This window comes from Paramormyrops kingsleyae, chromosome 2 (assembly GCF_048594095.1).
Source record: "Paramormyrops kingsleyae isolate MSU_618 chromosome 2, PKINGS_0.4, whole genome shotgun sequence".
Taxonomy (NCBI): Eukaryota; Metazoa; Chordata; class Actinopteri; order Osteoglossiformes; family Mormyridae; genus Paramormyrops; species Paramormyrops kingsleyae.
Window position 1 is genome coordinate 14138275 of NC_132798.1, and position 19250 is coordinate 14157524.

Consider the following 19250-nt stretch of genomic DNA (forward strand, 5'->3'; position numbering starts at 1 on the left):
GGATAGAAGCTCCCCAGGACCGAAGCTGGAGACCCCTGCTTTAGTGTGTTTCGCTGGTCACCCCACTCAGGAAGCCGTTGTATGTGTGATTTAACAGACTGTTGCTAAAATGAGACATACTGCAGAATTTCTTATGAAGGTCTTATTTTATATGTATTAAGGTTAGGCTGTGTGTATACTTCTAAATGTGAATAAAATTAATTGTCTACATTATTCTATAATAAGAACAGACAAGCAGTCTTAGAGAATCCATTTATCCAAATGGGGGAAAAAAACTCAACAACCTGCACAGCACAATACAAACACAGACAGTGACACCATCTAACACACCGTATGAAAGCATGTGCTTCACTCAGTACTGTGTAAACTTCAGTGAATGTAAATTATTCCCATATGCAACAAGGGTACTAGAGCACACATATACACTTTCCTCAGTCTGTCACAAGGGCTTTTTCTGCCATGCACACTTAAATCATGGCATTATGGCACAGGAAACAATTTGGATTTTTCAATACGAATCGTTTTGCACTTTGGGAGATATGGTCCCTCCAACACAGTGCACTAGTAGAAAGTGAAAGAAAATCCACATTTTGCACACAAAGAATATAAAAAAGGTTCAGAAAAGAAAAGACCAGCATGCGATTGACATTAAGTCACATTTACCTTACCTGTGCATACAAAAATAACTGCCTGTACATGGGGGGAAAAAAAATACTGTCACCATAGAGCTAACGTCAAAACACGGATAGGACAGTGCAGTAGGTGAATATGAAAAGGCCAGAAAGTGTCACGTGTACATCGGGAGGGGTCACATAAGATCCAGAAAGCCGCCACAGTTTGGAAATGGATGCCCTCTCTGACGATAAGGGACTGTTACCAAGGCAACGAGGACCAGAAGTGCTTCTGCTAGTGAAGCCCAAGGGGAGACTAGTACTGAAGGCTCACCGATGAAGTGCGACAGAGTAACACACCAGAGTTATTAATAAGCGAATTCATACACACCTGAAATGACAGTGACAATGAAGGTGGAGCTGCTGTTTTTCTGGGCTCTGTCAGAGACTCTCTACTGCCACACTTTCAATAATAAAATGACCAGAGGCTTTATATGACCAAAAACACTTTATTGGAAGAGAACTCCGGTCTTCATCTATTTATCGAAACGCTGCACATTATGCAAACAAGCTACAATTTCAGGCCGGTTCCATCACACAGAGCGGGTCCCTGGTAAAGAATACAATCCTGATAGGATTCTGAACGCTTCTGGATTAAATCTGGGCTGGATCACGCATTTGAATTCTACGCATTTGTTTTTTATGCAAATGAGTTTTACAGTAGACCAATGAATTACATCTAGATATGTATTGAGTTTACGTGAAGGGTGTTTTTACTGGAAATAAAGAGTAGCCTGTGGACGCCTCTTCCCACGGCGAAATATTTCAGAAAGGACTTCATGAGCCAGAAGTTCATCGGGTCTGAACGTGCAACCTATTTGTCTGGAGCCAGTTGATGAATCATGTATAAATCACACATTTAAATGCATTTTAGAAGGATAACTGGGTTTTTCTTTTCACAAGTCACTGTATCTGCAAGAAAAACTACAATTTACAAGTAAATGTGGTTGGTTATATGTTACTGTCAGCAATTTACTGATAATGGGGAGGGAATACTTTACTATCGATGTATTACTGATGGCCACTGTAAACCCGACTTCAAAGACCATAAATATACCTTTCCAGCTCCAACATGGATCCGGAACTGGCCCGTAATTGAAAACATCAGCTTTAATCATCATCCAACACATCAAACTATAGAATCTGAACTGGAATTCTCCATTAAGTAAAAATGCAACGTACAACAGGGAAATTTAGTGCTTAAATTAACACAGAAAGACATTACAACATTTCCAAGAAGCCACAAGTTACTCATAAAAGACAGCGATTGCAAATAATATAGTATTGTGGTTTCAGCAAACACTGAGGCATATGCCTTAAGGCTTAAATTAAATCAGGCAGCCACAGAACGGAGAAACCCTTCCCGTTGCTGTAATGAGGCAGCACTGGACAATACTTTGCAAGGGCTGCTGCTGTAGTAACACTTTGTAATTTATAACGTTTTTTTTCTCTGGGAACTTTCTTGCTCTCAGTTGTGCAGCTTAGCAACAGATTGTAAGTTTTACAGAGGAGGGCAAATTACTGAACGCAGTGTTCAGAGATAACATATGTGTTGTCTGCATCCCTATAATATATAAAATGTAATCAGGAACAGCAAATAAAATATTTAAAATGAAATCTGATTTAAAAAAAAAGAAAAAAAAGGCTATGCTGCAAAAAAATGTGTTACATGTTAATAGAAATTACAGATCTTTTTAACAAGTAACTGTATTTTTAAATAACAGTAATATTCATAACAACAACTGCATTCAAAAACGAAGGGACCATTCAGTGATGTTTAACAAACGCCACAGTGTCCCGGTTTTTGAATCTTCAAATACAGACACTGTAAATACTGCTAACTGAGCTTGTGAAGCGTGCAGAAATGATCTCCTCCGGAGAACAGTCCGATCTCAGACCAAAATTCAAATTTTTAACAGCTCGGATGGATTTTCTGAGGGCTGAATCTATGATTTGTATGCCTTCAGTTATACTGCAATTAGCATGTGTATAATCCTTTATATCTTTTGAGGATATATGTTATATTCTCCTTTAACTATCTAAAGTGTAAGCAAACGTATTACAGAAAGATGTTACATCCTTTCAATTTTTTTTGTCACGAATTCCACTGTGTCCTCCCTGTGACGCGGTGACATGGTGCAGGGCTGAGGAAGTAGTGCAGATGTGTCCCTGCTGGAAACGGCAAAGGGCATCTGCAGAAAGGCCCCCCCCCGGGCGAAGGGGCCCCCGAACAGATCGCCCAACTCGTCTCTACTTGTCGACGATCGAAAAAGATTTGGCAAAGTCTTGAAGGTTCCAAGTATATCTCCACCACGGACTCCTCCCCCTTCCCCCCCCCCCCCACCTTGCTTCCGACAGATCTGACCCTTAAGACGTTTTTACCAAATCGTAAACGTAGATGTGGAAGTCGTCGTCAAACTTAATGAAATACACTGATGGTTTGGCCTCGACCTGATGGATGACCATTCCAGTCCTTTTGGTGCCATCTTCTTTGGCGTACTCCACCTGCTTTCCAACCAGACTATCAACCACTTCTCCAGGTTCCCTCTCAGCGGGGGGGGAGTCATCTGTAACACATTGTGATAAATCGTTTGGGTTAAACTAGCAGTTTCAGAGCAGTCAGATTCTTCTCTTCTAACGACATGGTTATGAAAAGCAAGTAAGCAGAGAACCTGGACTTTTAAAATTTTAAATAACCTCCACATCAATCTAAGCACTTGTCTTCACTCTGTTAGTTCACTGCAACACTGTTATCTGGTCGGGACCCTGCTGGTCTCAGTAAAAATAGGCCACATCCGTCAGACGTGACTCTTCCTTAACGATCAGACATTCAGGATATACAGGCACTTATATTCTTCTCAGTCGGGATCCCTTAAACAGGTGATACTAGAAACATTTTCTAAACATGGTTAATTTCACCACTGGGATTAATGAGGACTATCTATCCATCTCTCTACTGCAGAAATTCTGAACCCAGTCTGCAAGGTCCCTCAGACAATCCACAATCCCTGTTCCCAACACACTCAATCAAGAACACCAAATACCTGGCACAGGTGCATTGGGAGCTGGGAAGGAGAAATAATACGGACTCTGGGTTGAGTAACACTGCTCGACCTAAAATAGGCGTCTTCATTTATCACATCACAAGCGATTGCTCTAAGACTACACGGATAGCCGTGTGGCTAAAATTGGCAAAAGAACTGAATTAGTCAGTGTATCAATGTAACTTAATTTCATTTGCGGTTAAAAGTGTAATTTATCTTACTAACTGCACAACAGTGCTGATCATTTCACATCAGTTGCGTTCCACAACATATATATTAATTTTCCATTTGAAACCAGGACAAATACAGGCCATAGACATCCACTGACGCTGTGCTTCAATGGAAGTTGCATGTTTTCTCTAAATGGAGAATAGATGGAAGCTTATTGGTTAATATGCTCTGATCACATGTTTTCAGAGCCTGCCCAGACGCTGTGCTTCACTGGGAATCTATGGGAGCTTCATATAAAAGTTTTTGCTTAGACAGCGTTGATTGGTTAGATATGTGGACTTGCAGTCAGATATTGTAGACCCGCCCAGAAGCCAGGCTTCTCTGCAAAAGACAGGATTAACTACCAATAATATTAATGCTCACGAATACCACATGGTGTTGGCAGTATTCAGTTGCTCTTTTGCATGTTGGTATGCAGGAGCATTTTGGTGAAACCTCGAATGACAGTTTATCGTTTCGTAAGTCACCCTCAGCCATTGGCATTTGCAAATATTGTGAATAAAGTCGTTATCATTTGAGTTTTACTTGTTTAATTTTCAAGTTCAGTGATTTTGGTAACTCTTTACTTGACAGGGCAGAAATAATATAGTATTCAGGGTTCGTATGATCATGAAAACCTTGGGGAAAATCATGAAATTAAGAAATCACATTTTCATGAAGTTGTGGAAAATAATAATAATAATGGAAAAATATTAGAAAGTTTTGGGAAAGTCATGGGATTTTTGAGAACCGTGTTTTTTCCAGTCAACATTCGCACTACAACCCAGTCTCATTCAAGCAGTTTCTAGGTTATACTTTGCGCGTCAGTCCTACTTGTGGGTATGGAAGACCGTTGGGGCAGAAAACAAGAGAAAATACGTCTCCACATGGCATTTCTTCCCATCCAGACAGGGTATTTTTCCCCTTCTATACGTTGCTTTCCTATCGAGCATTGGCATTACAATACGTATTTAAAAACCGGTGGTAACATGCATTTTTATACCGCATCAACACGGTACAAATGTACGTGTTAAGAAAGGCCTTTCAGTACTAAGATACACCTAGAACAATACTTTTCTATTCAAGGGCAAAGAGTTCAATCTGTAATGCATTGTATTGGTTGCCACTCACACTCAAAATCTGTAAAAATTTCAACAGAGGTTTATTGTTTTGTTTGATATGCTGAATAATGTGTCTAAATTGGAACAAGTGAAGTAAAAGTAATGATAAATTTATACAGATTAAGTTGAAGAAATCTGTGTTAAATGGCAAATCATTTTTGCATGCCATTATAATCGCCCTGACGTGACATAAGCACAATGTATGTATTATAAATGTCACAAAAGAATGAAATAAAATGTTATCCATGTAGTTGAAATATTTGATGCTATAAACAAACAAAAGGTGTGTGTTGTTGTCACATAGTTAGTGTGGTCTTGTGGACAATGCTAAAATAATATTTTTATATGTAATAAATACTGTTGAAGAGTAGAATGAGTAAACACTATATGAAGTCCAAATATCAGACAGTAAAAAAGACGTGAGCATGCATGTGTGCGATTGTGGTGTTTTTTGAAATGCCACAGTACATTTTGCATAAACACTTGATGTGCTAAATGTGAAAAAGGTCGCTGTGCTGTGAGTACAAGCTAGCAGAGAAATTTAGATACAGAATGTGTACGATTCACATTAGAGTATCAGACAGTGTGAAAATAAAGACGTACGTGTGTGTGTGAGAGAGAAAGAGAGTCGGTGTCATTCACGTGGTTACTGGAAGGAACACATTTAATATATAAAATAAACACAAAAGGTATAAAGTCATTTTTAGCTTATAATTCCATGCAGATGCTAACAGTTGCAACCCCCCCCCATGGACCTTCCTACATGTTTACATGCAATGTAAACTGTGGCATTATTTGTTTATGGCATTGTTATTATTGTTATTTTAACTTTACACATTCTATAACACGTTGGGTACACTTCAGGTTAACATTACCTCGTTCATACATTTGTGACGTTGTGGGTACGAATATTGCGCTTATGGCACATTAGGGTAATTATTACAGTGCGCATAAATAATTAGTCTTTCAGAACTAACTTTTACAACTCGGTAATTATTGTTTCCTGTTATTGCAAATGTAAGGAATAGATTAATGACTTTCTATTTGGTAATAGCTAGGAAAGATAATCTATTGTGATTAATAATTATTCAGCTCACCATTATTAGACCACCTAAAAATTAAACTACACCTTTTTTGATAGTGTCTGTCTGAACAGAGAAAAGCAACATACATATCTATAAAATATATGCAATGGAAGGTACATCCATGTTCAAAGGATGAATGCAAGGTCATAATACCTGGTTCCTCTACACAAAGTACGTGTTTATAATGGTGTCATGCGATGATCGCATAACAACTTTGAACTTTTCCTGAATGGGCTGAACGAAAAAAAAAATCTTGGAAATTTGTTCATCGAAAAGTATATGAACCCTGAGTATTATGTTATTACTTATGTATTAATTAACCAGAAACTAGGTCTTAGTAACATACTGATCTTTTGTTAATTCATCACTAACAAATCATAACGCATGTTTTTTCCTCAAGCAGTTACTATATTTGATACTATATATGTTAATTCTGTAAACCTTTGTGAACTACTGAAGGAACAAGTCATGAATAACACAAATGAAACACCGATTTCATGTTTGTTCATCATTAATGAATCGTGACAAATCTTTTATTTAGTAGCGACTATATTTGTACATGATTTGTATTTCCGTAGTAACTGAGTTATTACTAAATATTTGTGCCCTGTCAAGTAAAACGCTACCATGATTTTTAGTACACTAGTTAGTTAGCTTGCTAACTAAGCTGCGTGTGTATTCATGCTCAACTAGAGGCTTTGAAGCAACATGGCCGACACTAAAGAAGTTCTACAGAAGTCATTTAATGAATGAGAGCAGAATTTGCATGCAAGTAGCTGGCCTACTAAAATACCTGCTGTTCACAGTGTGCTTCTCCTATTTTAAAAGTCACCAGCCACCACTGCCTTACATAGATTAGTTTTCACAGAATTTATACACCTTAATTTAAATGACCAGTTTTCACAGACAGTATTTAACCCTGTGTTTACATACCAGTAGTTTAGTATTCACACAAATGCCATAAGTTCAAAAAAACCATCCCGTGTTTCTTACTTGAGTCGGGCATTATCCGCAGGTCGCCCTCCTTGTAGTCGTCTAAGAGCTGGTACATGTATAAAACGGGGTCCTTCTCGTAAGTAATATAAAACCATGTGTTCATGATGGGTGCCCGAGCCAGCACCATGCCCCTCCACTCGTCCTTCGAGCCTTCCTCCGTCTCAAACATGTGCTCAACGGCTTTGCCGATCATGCTGTCGGCCAGGTGCACGTCGCTGATCCGGGAAGAGGCTGTGAGACGGGCACCGCTTAAAAAAGGCAGCCAGAGGGGGCAGCACACCCACACAAACAGCACTACAGCAAACTAAAACACATCCACATGCCTGTAAAGGGATGCTCACTCCGTCACTCTGTGACTTTTTTAATGTTTAAGAAAAAGGCTTTTGAGCAAAAGGCTCTGGGTTCGTGTCTCAGTAGCTTAAAATAATGCCTTTTGTCTTTCTTGCAGGAGTGTGGTTAACATTATATGTTGGCAGATTCTCACTGACTAAACTTAAGCCTGTAGTTTTATGCCCCACTGGGGCACTTTTGTCACAAACAATAGATCATAACCCACAGTTAGTACTATACAAAAACTGGCAAAGAAAGAAATTAATATCATAATCACTTATGTGACACAATTACGGTCTTCTACCGTTTCTGTCACCTAGAAAAGAACCCAACATCTCTTTAAAAAAAAAAAAAAAAAAAAAACTGTCTTAGCCACAAAACAACTGGACAGACTAAACGCCTTGTTTAAACTGTAGCATGGCACAAACACAGGTTATTATAAGGCCCTACCTAACCCTTTTCTGGGAAGATGAAAGATCACCACATAATCTCAGCAGAACCTACCGATTCGGTCCGGTAAGACCTCAAGATTTTGCACGCGTTCATCCTTATGAAGTTCGAGCCCATAGACGCAGTCGAACCCATCATACTTGATCAGGTAGAGCGAGGGGTTCACGGGCACCTGGTCCAAGACTGTCCCTTTCCACTGTGTCGGGGAATTGCTGCCCTCTTTCCAGATGTGTTGAATCCGGCAACCCACAATGTTCCTCCTGGGCTGGGACACCAGCTTGCTGGGCCCAACATTGCTCCTCTGTTTCCTGGACAAGGACCAGGACATATGAGAAAGAGTGCAATAATAATTACAGCAAAGCAGCTTTTCAATTTATCTGTTAATTGAATACTCTAGACACAAATGGCAGTTTCCATTTTTTTTAGTGATGACTGGAGTTTCCCACAACATTAGTTTAATTCAATCAAAATTATATTTATTTCTGCTGTCAAAAACTGCTATTTGAATAGATTTAGATTTGTCTATCTTGACTTCTCTCTTTGCCCGACACATGTTCATGGATAGCTGCTAGTATTGATGAAGTTTGTTGGACAGGAGCTACTCTCTCTAACTAACTGTGATGATGGGGTCTTCGGTCATCTTTAAATGGCACCCAAATTAGATCAGCAAAGTCATCAGTTGCCTTCCAAATAAATAACCACGTGATCAGACACTGACCACAGCTATTGCTGTCATCCAAACTAACGATTTAATCCAGGTCCCAGCACACATTACCACAGACCTGCCAAGTAACTGTTTAGAGTGAGCAGATACCATCATCTCAACTGGGTCACTGGATCGTCCATTGTGAAACCAACCACTTATTATGAACTTCATTATCAAAAGTGTTCATCACGGAATATGTTCTCTGTTCTACAGGGTGAGAAATCTCAACATGCAGTTCATCGGCCATGACATAATAGGTGGTGAGATCACAGTACTTCTCATTCTACATTTACAAGCCAGTGTTAAAGAACGTTCCACACTGAAACACAGTCCATTCTGAACCAGGACCTCCTACGATCACCATTTCCCAGTTCCCCGTGAATGACCTTTACTACAACTGGGTTTTCATGTCTAGTGTGATGACAGGATGTTCTTGTGCATGATGCAGAATTGCATGTTGGTGATGTGACTAATCATCTTCAAGGGCACCATTCAAGGGAGCCAGAACCTGAGCCTCTTGACTATACATCCTATATATTACTGTACTTCAGAACTTATGTGAAAGTTAGGCAATGGCGGATGTGTTTACAAACAGCCACCTTCCACCCTTGGTCAGTCATTGTATGATCAGTTGTGATCACGAGGGGAGAACTCTGATGATACCAAAATGCCAAGTGGCAACAGGAAGCTGCAAGAGCCGCTCCTAATGACACTGTCTCTGCCTGCTTCTGAAAGTGCATGCTTCTGCAAACCTCAAATTCGGTAGCGGCCTAGGAACAAATGTCTATTGGCCTGCAAGCACGCATGCAATAAGGTGAGAAGGGAAAGTGAAAGAGAGGAAACGAGTGGCACACATGCAGAGGACAGGAAATGGAAACAAACTTACTTGTGGGAATTTTTCTTTTTCATCATGTTTGCAGATACACCTGCATGACCTAAAATTTGCAAAAGAAAACAATACGTGGAGACCTCATTTAACGTCACACCATCAAACATGACATCTAAGCAAACAGAAACACCAAAGAGATTCCTAGGTCTCCTTTGACTGGATTGCTACACCTTTCAGAAAAAAAATGTTAAATAATAAAATATGGAAGTTAAAAACGCAGAGAAACAAGGCATTTAAGCAGAGTAAATTTGTATCCATGCTGGTAAAAATTATGATAAAACCAACATGGTCGATGTTTGGTAGATGAGACAATAACACGACAGACGTTCACCACAGGTTCTTGCCAAACCAGATGAACAGCCATTTTGGTCATACTTCAAAATCTTTATTCTATTTCTGGAGATTAATCTGCTCCTTCAACTGATTCAGACTAAACATTCAGACTAGACCGGACAAAACACTTGCGAATCTTTCAGAACACCATAACACTGAAATGAGGCAGCTAATCACATGACACAGCTCTGAAATCCACAGTCCATGTCTGAAAAGAACTCCGTCATCCCTCTCTGTCTATGTGTCAAACTAAATTCCTAGCAGGTGGTGAATCTTCATCAGCCATCATCATCGAAAGATCATAGAAAAACAGAAAAAACCTGCAGCATTCAAAATATGAGTGGCTGCATTTCTTACAAATCTAGCACACAAGTTAGACATTTTCCTATAACTGCAAAAATAAAAGGCAATAAAAGCCAGGTGTGTTCCACACATTAAACAAACACAGTTCCATCTGCAAAGTAAGAAAGGATTCAAAAGCCCGCTTCACTGTAGGAAAGGGTCTATGACTGCAGACTGAGTCCAGATCATGCAATAAGGACAGGCACAGCTGTGCAGCCTTGCAGGCTTGAGTTAGAAGGCTGTGTGTTCTTGTCTGAACGATTCTCCTGATGCTCTCTGAATGTTATAGAGCACTTCTTCTCATCACTGAAGTGTCTTATTTTACTGGATTATTTTATTGTCATGGTTTTCTTGCTATATACATAAAATACGGTATTAACTAATTCCAGTGTTTACTAGATTACACTTCTATATCCTTTGACCTATTTATTTGTTTAGCTTTTATTTACTCTCAGTCCTTTATTTTATTTAGATTTATTCCATCCTTCTATAATTTAATTGCCGTGTACGTTGGTTTTATTTTATATTTCTTATGTGAAGCACTCTGAGCTGCATTCCACGAAGAGTGCTATATAAATAAATACATTTCCGGCTTTGTTGGTAGATGTTGTGTAGTTCTTGCTCCTATCCTGTTTCCGCTGTACTTAGACATTCACTGGAAGCTCATCCTAGCTGCATTAACGCCAGTCATCTCCTCAGCTGCCATATGTTTGCCATGTGCTTTTGCCTTGCTTGTACGTCGCTTTGGACAAAAGCGTCTGCTAAAAAAAAAAAGTAAATGTAAATAAACGTTCTTTCCATTTGAATGTTTACATGACTTCAGGAACTTTTTTTTCCCCCGTCTTCCAATATAAATACTTTTACATTTACATTTAAAAAAAAAAATGTTTTAAATAACAGATTTATTCCAAATATTCTTATTCAGACTGACCTGTGTAATGTTTTTTTCTCATGAAAAGACACATAAACATATCTGAAAAAGCTAAAAAAATAAAATAAAAAAATCTCAACAAACCAATATGAAAGAAGCCGAGCTTCTGGAATGTACCCATCACATCGCTTTAACACAAAGAGATCGTCTGACATATTTCAGCGATGATTTACCATGGACTTTTAAATATCCATAATCTCAGATGTGTTAAATTACTGTACTATAGTTTCCTCAGCATGTCTGGAAATATATAACAATGATAATATTGAAAATCATTAACAGACATGCATCAAGTTTTTAATGACATGGGGCCAAAGAAGTGTGTTCAAACACCAACTGTTGACACACATTGAAATGCCCTCACCTGAATCAGCTCTGGGTCTCTGGCCAGCCGTCTTCCCAAAGGGAGTCTTCATTCATCTGGATTTGGGTGGGCAGCAAAGCTGCTTGAACTGGGGTGAGGGAGGGGAGAAAACACGGCCCCCACCGTGCAGGTCGAGGCCCCTCACTGCCGTGTCCACACCACCGGTGGACCAGGTGGGATTCCAGCCTTGAAACCCCACACCCAACAAAAAAAAGAGAATGGATGCACATGAAACGAACTTGTTTTGGTTCTTATAGGATTGTGCAGAACCCTGGTGGTTCCATATCATTCAGAGATAATGCTAAAGTACAATTGCTTTAACAGGAGGTGTAAGAATTCCACGAAGAGACCCAGAAGATGCAAGTATTGTGACAAAATTATGTGTTTTACATTCAATTTGTTAACAACACGTTTTGTCCAGTCTGCGTTTCCTCACTTCCTAAAAGACATCTACCACAATGGCAGGCAGGACTGGGTCTACGTATAGGCGGAATAGGCGATTGTCAAGGACTGTCGAATTACTGGTGTTTGTGAGGTAAGTGAAATGACCATCGGTCTTCTTGGTAGAGGGGAGTAAAGCTTTGCCTTGGGCCCCTTAAAAGGTAGAACCAGACATCATCATAGGCCCCACATTAAAACAGCACCTTTACACAATTGGTAGATACTAGAGGACAGTCATGTTAAGACCTGTCGTGCCTTCTTTGACTACAGCTCTCTCCATACATTGTGGGTCCATTCCACACAAGTGAGTCAATGGTGGATGAAATATGACATAACTGATGTTGCAAAAACGAAAATAAACACTGCATGGCATTATAATTAGAGAAGTAAAGCATCTTCTAAAAGTATGGATTCCAAAATGGTTCGTAACACTAATATTTATAAAATTTAATACCGATTCTTGAAGGCATTAACACACCAAACGTCCATTTCTTGGAACAGATGTGTATTAATAAAAAAAATCTTTTCACAATACAAAAGAGTGAATTGCTATTAATTGTTTTAAAAATGTTTCTTTTCACTATGTAAACAGGTTCAGAGCTCTTTTAGCCAGTTCAAGGAAAACATGGTTGTATGGGATCAGTTATCATACAGAAATCCTGAGATATTGTCCTCTATTTGTGAGGTCAAAGCACTGAGTATTACCTCTTGTTTCCTACATTTACAAATTATGGCTTTTGAATGGTAACTGTAACTGAATTGTTCCTTTTCCATGACAGCAAAATTATCTTCAATTCATATTTATGTTGACTGATTTTTGACTCTGAGCCATCTGGCCGTATGACACCACCAAAAATGCATCCATCCATTTTCCATAACTGCTTATCCAGTGCAGGGTTGTAGCAATCCTGGAGCCTATCCCAGGAAGTACAAAAATGCACAGGGGTGCCAGTGCATCATAAGGTAATCCACAACCACGGAGGCTGAACACCATCCCCTGAGTTACCAAGCTTTGGATGGGGAGACAGCTTAAGAGTGGCCAGGTTATAGAACGCCATGCAAAAAAAAACATTTGTGGACTTTAAGGCACCCTTAGGATTCAAACTAATTAATGTAAATACAAATAATAATTAATGCTACATTTTATAATTCAGGAGCAGCAATCTTGACCCCATTCTACAATTTAACACTGCATTTCCAATTCGAATTTACTTCGGTTTCGTTGTGTAAAACTAAAAGACAAACTGAGGTCATACAGAACGCTGGTTAAAAGACAAGTCTTCCTGCTGCTAATTTGATGCTAATAGCACATACATATGTAATTGTACAGACATAATTATTCAGTGCCAGTGCACGAAAATTCATTTCGAAAAGGTGTAGAAAGATGAAATGCACGAAACTGCTCCTTAAATGAATGCTGTTTAAACGATATAAGATAAACTTGGCGGAACGCAGTTATGAAATTCCTTAACATGCGCGTTAAGCATTCGTTCACCTTTTTAAGGATTTTCATATCTAGCCAGCATTTTCTGTTTTCAAAAGCATCGAGATAGGCCGATCTAACCAATCGGACGACACGGCGCATGTGACGTCACTATTAGCCTCCAGCGATTAATCGGCCGCGAGGACAGCCCCGCTGGAGCGCGGCGGCGTGACTTTTGACTGTTTGTGTCGATTTTCTGAGAAATTACCCCAGCATTGCGCCCCCAAGAGGGCCGCTATCCCATCTTCTCATTATAAAAGCAAAGGCCCCTCCCCCTCCACTAACAACAGAACTCGTACTGTAAGGTTGCATCAGTTGTGAAGGCATGTACCAGAATGCGACAGATGCACGACAGATCCTTCGCAGCTCAACCAACGGCATTAGTGACTTGGTGATGGTTATTTCACAATAATGTTGATAACGAGTTTCAGTCGTTAATTTAAAAACACAACCAGGATCACCCCGCCCCTGCAGACACTGGCTTTATGAAGAACTTGTCAAGCTGAAAAAAAGCCTTTGTTCGTTTTATATGTTGCATTACCACTGCATAGTGTGTGCGGTATGTATAAGCACAAAATGGAACCTGGATTCAAATCCAGCAAGAATATTTAATAAAACATGACAAGCTCACGTTGGCAAAGTGAGTAAGAAAAAAACTACCCATGCAGCAAAATCTGCAGCAAAGCTTACAGCTGGACGACAGTTCAGTTAAAGAAGAAACACTGATTAACTTTCCATAGTTCACTAATTTTAAGAACACTGCAGCCTTTCAACCAGTGCACTAACCTGCTGGTAATGCTGTGTAGTTACCTTGTTGCCTGGTTACCTATCCAGGCAATACAATAAATGTAAATCGAGCATTTAGTCTGGTCAAACGGGCGTGTAAGTGACCTTAAAGCATGACAGGCAAATCGGGGGGTTTCTTGGAAAAGGGCCGAATAGATCAGCGTCGGGGCGATTAGAAACGCGCAATGTAACGCCGATTGCAGCGCCGACTGTAACGCAGCCGACCACCGACTGCACGGCGGATCGTAACGCAGAGACAAGAGCGTTGGCAGCGACGGCGTGTCAGCCATGTTGCAGCGCCGCGCTGCGCTCCGCTCCAGCCCGCAGAGCAGCGCACAGCGGCACAGCCGAACAAAGGAAGGAAGAAATCGTCCTCCATCCGACACCAGGAGCACATCTCAGACGAGCACGAAACGACGCCCTTAACCAGCAAAATACATCAGAGGGCACCCAGACCCCTACAAGCGTATCGCTCTGCATGTTTACGCTACCCCCCGGTGTTGAGTGTTTAGGAGTCGCTTACCCGGAGTATTGATAAGATGCAGGTCGCCAGTTAATCTCGCCTCCTGTTTCCCACCGTCTCAGCCTCCGTTTACAGGCAACCCGAATTCCACCGCGGAGCCCCTCCCCTTTTGCGCTGCCAAATAGTGATCCAGGCGCTGCACCCGGAAGACAAGGCACTCTCTGTCTTCCTGCTAAATAGTGAGGCCCTGTGTTCAGACAGTGTGAACTGCACTGGATTGTAGTCCTTATAACTATACTTATCTAATGACTTCAAAGGGAATTAAATAAGTGTTCAATTGTTGATGTGATTTATTAGGTAATCCAAATATATTAAATTGACACTTTTAGCATTTATGCTTAAAAATTAAATGTTTCACGTAGCGGATTACAGTGTGTTTTAGGAATTAAATCTTCGAACTACTGAATCTGTCAATCAGATCTATCTTGCTTTTGATTCCCTCTTTTCTGGTCAAATAAAAATTACTGTTGGCCTTTTGCTGAGTAGAATTACTCCATGCTGCGGTTGTATTATGTTTCCCAGAGGGGAGAAAAACTGAAATAAAGAGAGAGTTTTACATTAAAGACAGAAGTCCCTTAAAAAAATGTACTTTTGTGTGGCAGCTACAACTGGTAAAATGGTAGCTTGGTAAGGGCTTGTGTCACCCTTGGACTGTTATAACTGCCATGTAAGCGTGACAGGTGATTTATTAGCACAAACTAAAAGACACTTAGGAGCTAGAGCAGGTCTCCAAACCATAATGTGGAATGTGTTTCAATATTTTGCTTTTTTCATCAGTTGTCCAATAATGTGTGCCACACATCCATATTGTTTGATAGTCTCCTTTCATGCTAGGTCACAATTATGTTCTATTCATTCCAGAAACATGAGATTTTGCAAATGTTAACAACCAAAGCATCTAGATAACAATGAGGTATCTATATTCATTTATTGTTTTCTATCGTACCTGTCCCAACGAGGGTTGACATTTTTAGGGAACAGCATCAAACATTTTAAATGGGGGAATGGTAAGTCATCTGAAACAAAAAACACAACAACTGAATAGGCTACCATTCTAAAGCAATTACTGGAAATTATATATACAGTCTATTTTGCTTGTTATATAGAGTATAAGATTACTCTATATTACCAAGCCACTAAACTAATCTTAGGAAAGTAAACTAATCTTAGGAAAAACTAGTTCATATTGACATTCTAACCACTTTTCTTGGTCATGGTTACCTGGAGCCAAGCGCAGGACACAAGGCTGGGGTACACCCTCGACAGGATGCCAGTCCACCACAGGGCACGGGGCTGGGGTACACCCTCGACAGGATGCCAGTCCACCACAGGGCACGGGGCTGGGGTACACCCTAGACAGGATGCCAGTCCACCTCAGGGTACGGGGCTGGGGTACACCCTCGACAGGATGCCAGGGCACGGGGCTGGGGTACACCCTCGACAGGATGCCAGTCCACCACAGGGCACGGGGCTGGGGTACACCCTCAACAGGATGCCAGTCCACCTCAGGGTACGGGGCTGGGGTACACCCTAGACAGGATGCCAGTCCACCACAGGGCACGGGGCTGGGGTACACCCTAGGCAGGATGCCAGTCCACCACAGGGTACGGGGCTGGGGTACACCCTAGACAGGATGCCAGTCCACCTCAGGGCACGGGGCTGGGGTACACCCTCGACAGGATGCCAGTCCACCTCAGGGCACGGGGCTGGGGTACACCCTCGACAGGATGCCAGTCCACCTCAGGGCACGGGGCTGGGGTACACCCTCGACAGGATGCCAGTCCACCTCAGGGCACGGGGCTGGGGTACACCCTCGACAGGATGCCAGTCCACCTCAGGGCACGGGGCTGGGGTACACCCTCGACAGGATGCCAGTCCACCTCAGGGCACGGGGCTGGGGTACACCCTCGACAGGATGCCAGTCCACCTCAGGGCACGGGGCTGGGGTACACCCTCGACAGGATGCCAGTCCACCTCAGGGCACGGGGCTGGGGTACACCCTCGACAGGATGCCAGTCCACCTCAGGGCACGGGGCTGGGGTACACCCTCGACAGGATGCCAGTCCACCTCAGGGCACGGGGCTGGGGTACACCCTAGACAGGATGCCAGTCCACCTCAGGGTACGGGGCTGGGGTACACCCTCGACAGGATGCCAGGGCACGGGGCTGGGGTACACCCTCGACAGGATGCCAGTCCACCACAGGGCACGGGGCTGGGGTACACCCTCAACAGGATGCCAGTCCACCTCAGGGTACGGGGCTGGGGTACACCCTAGACAGGATGCCAGTCCACCACAGGGCACGGGGCTGGGGTACACCCTAGGCAGGATGCCAGTCCACCACAGGGTACGGGGCTGGGGTACACCCTAGACAGGATGCCAGTCCACCTCAGGGCACGGGGCTGGGGTACACCCTCGACAGGATGCCAGTCCACCTCAGGGCACGGGGCTGGGGTACACCCTCGACAGGATGCCAGTCCACCTCAGGGCACGGGGCTGGGGTACACCCTCGACAGGATGCCAGTCCACCTCAGGGCACGGGGCTGGGGTACACCCTCGACAGGATGCCAGTCCACCTCAGGGCACGGGGCTGGGGTACACCCTCGACAGGATGCCAGTCCACCTCAGGGCACGGGGCTGGGGTACACCCTCGACAGGATGCCAGTCCACCTCAGGGCACGGGGCTGGGGTACACCCTCGACAGGATGCCAGTCCACCTCAGGGCACGGGGCTGGGGTACACCCTCGACAGGATGCCAGTCCACCTCAGGGCACGGGGCTGGGGTACACCCTCGACAGGATGCCAGTCCACCTCAGGGCACGGGGCTGGGGTACACCCTCGACAGGATGCCAGTCCACCTCAGGCCACACACACAAACTATGGGCAAGTTAAAGACACCGGTTTGCCTAACTACACGTCTTCATGCTACAGGAAGAAACCTGCACTACATAGGGATAAGGTATCTTCTCCAGGGACAGGATTCAAACCACCGACATTGCAGGTATGAAACAATGCCTAGCAGTGAGCCGCAGTCACATTCAGTGTGAATGAGATACTCTCTCAGCCTATATACACTGATTATGACCATCTGAGCAGTTTTTGCACAAATCCAGCCACCCTCAACTGCTTACCCAGTATTTTGTGGTGGATGTAGCTTAGTGATAGAGCACCTGCTTTGCCCTGGGTTCATTCCTTAGTATCTCACTGAATTTGGGGGTGGTTTGTGCCTCAGTGGACCAGGCCTCTGTACGTGTTATCAGAAGGTCCAGGGGTTCTGGATGAATGGCTGACCTTGTTGTCTGACCCCAGGCTTCGCTCTTACCTATATATGTGTGTTTCCAAAGGAGCCCAAGATGGCATATGCAAGAACTACCACATTCCAATGTACCTGTTCTTGTGCAAATAAGGCTTCAGTTTGAATATTACAGGTTTGAGCCTGGAGACTCTGCTAGGAAGCACAGAGCAGAAGGCTGGGGACCTGTTTGACAGTCCATGACAGGGACATGCTAACTCGTTAGTTCACGTAGCTGCATGTTTTAAGGACTGTGGGAGGAGACCGGGGTACCTGGGGAGAATGAACACAAACACAGGAAAAAAAGAAAAATCCACACACTGCAGGTCTGTCTGTCGATGGGATTCACCCCGGAATTCTGAAGCTACGATGTTAACAAATCAGACACCCTGCTGCCTCTTATTACAGAAATTATATTACTAAATAAGTGTTATATCTATAGTACATGGCTTATAAATATGTGAAGTTTGTGGTTTTGTCAATAATATCATAAAATATTCCAAGGGGATAAAATTAAATGCCTCAGCAGGTCACCATCTAGTTATAGTTTGATTTTCTGAATAATAACATAACTCAGTAATCATGATATATTGAAGATTATTTGTAACAATGCTGTCAATTCATTAGCATTTTAGTGCTCCATTCCTACTAGAAATAAACATATAAGATAACTGATTTAGCATTTATACAAAGCACCTTGTTTTATATTGTTTTATAATTATATATTTAGACAATCTGCATTCAAATGTTATCGAATAAGTTTATATCATCTCAGTTTAATCTCTGTTAAAAATGAATCATAATGCAATCATTTAAATGAGCTCCTCCTAGCCCCATGTAATTTCTTATGGATATATAGCTTAATAGATCTCCAAGCCTGTCACTATAGTTACAGATCCATCTTGTTTTTATACGTATAAAAAATGTAAGACCTTCTCCATCAGAGTACCGCATTGCACAAATTGTGTTTTGCCTGGTACCTATGACAACCAAATGTTCCCCGTGTGATTCCCTGACTTTAGCAAAACCAGCTTGTTATTTCTAGAGGGCAGTGTGTAGCTGTAGTACATTTCCTAAAATACCAGCCACAGGAACACACTTCAATGATGCATCTAAGGCTCTTACTAAAAGTGTTGCTACCACTGGTCATCGTGTTGTTTTCCCTGTTGGTCAGGAATGTGTCCTTGGCTTGCTGCCCATACTGACTAATTGGTGTTCTAGTGACATTTTCAAATATCCACCAATTTTCTACAT

The 19250-nt window shown here is 42.2% G+C and overlaps 1 protein-coding gene across 1 annotated transcript; it reads right to left on the reverse strand.

The window, feature by feature from the left end:
• Positions 1–1100: 1100 nt before the first annotated feature.
• On the reverse strand, positions 1101–14846 carry spinb (spindlin b). The gene is made up of 6 exons (XM_023836668.2): positions 14706–14846; positions 11473–11658; positions 9500–9548; positions 7962–8215; positions 7125–7358; positions 1101–3238 (listed from the first exon to the last, which is right to left on the reverse strand). The coding sequence occupies exons 2-6, from the start codon at positions 11522–11524 to the stop codon at positions 3039–3041; spliced, it is 789 nt and encodes a 262-aa protein (XP_023692436.1). The 5' UTR covers positions 11525–11658; positions 14706–14846; the 3' UTR covers positions 1101–3038.
• Positions 14847–19250: the final 4404 nt, after the last annotated feature.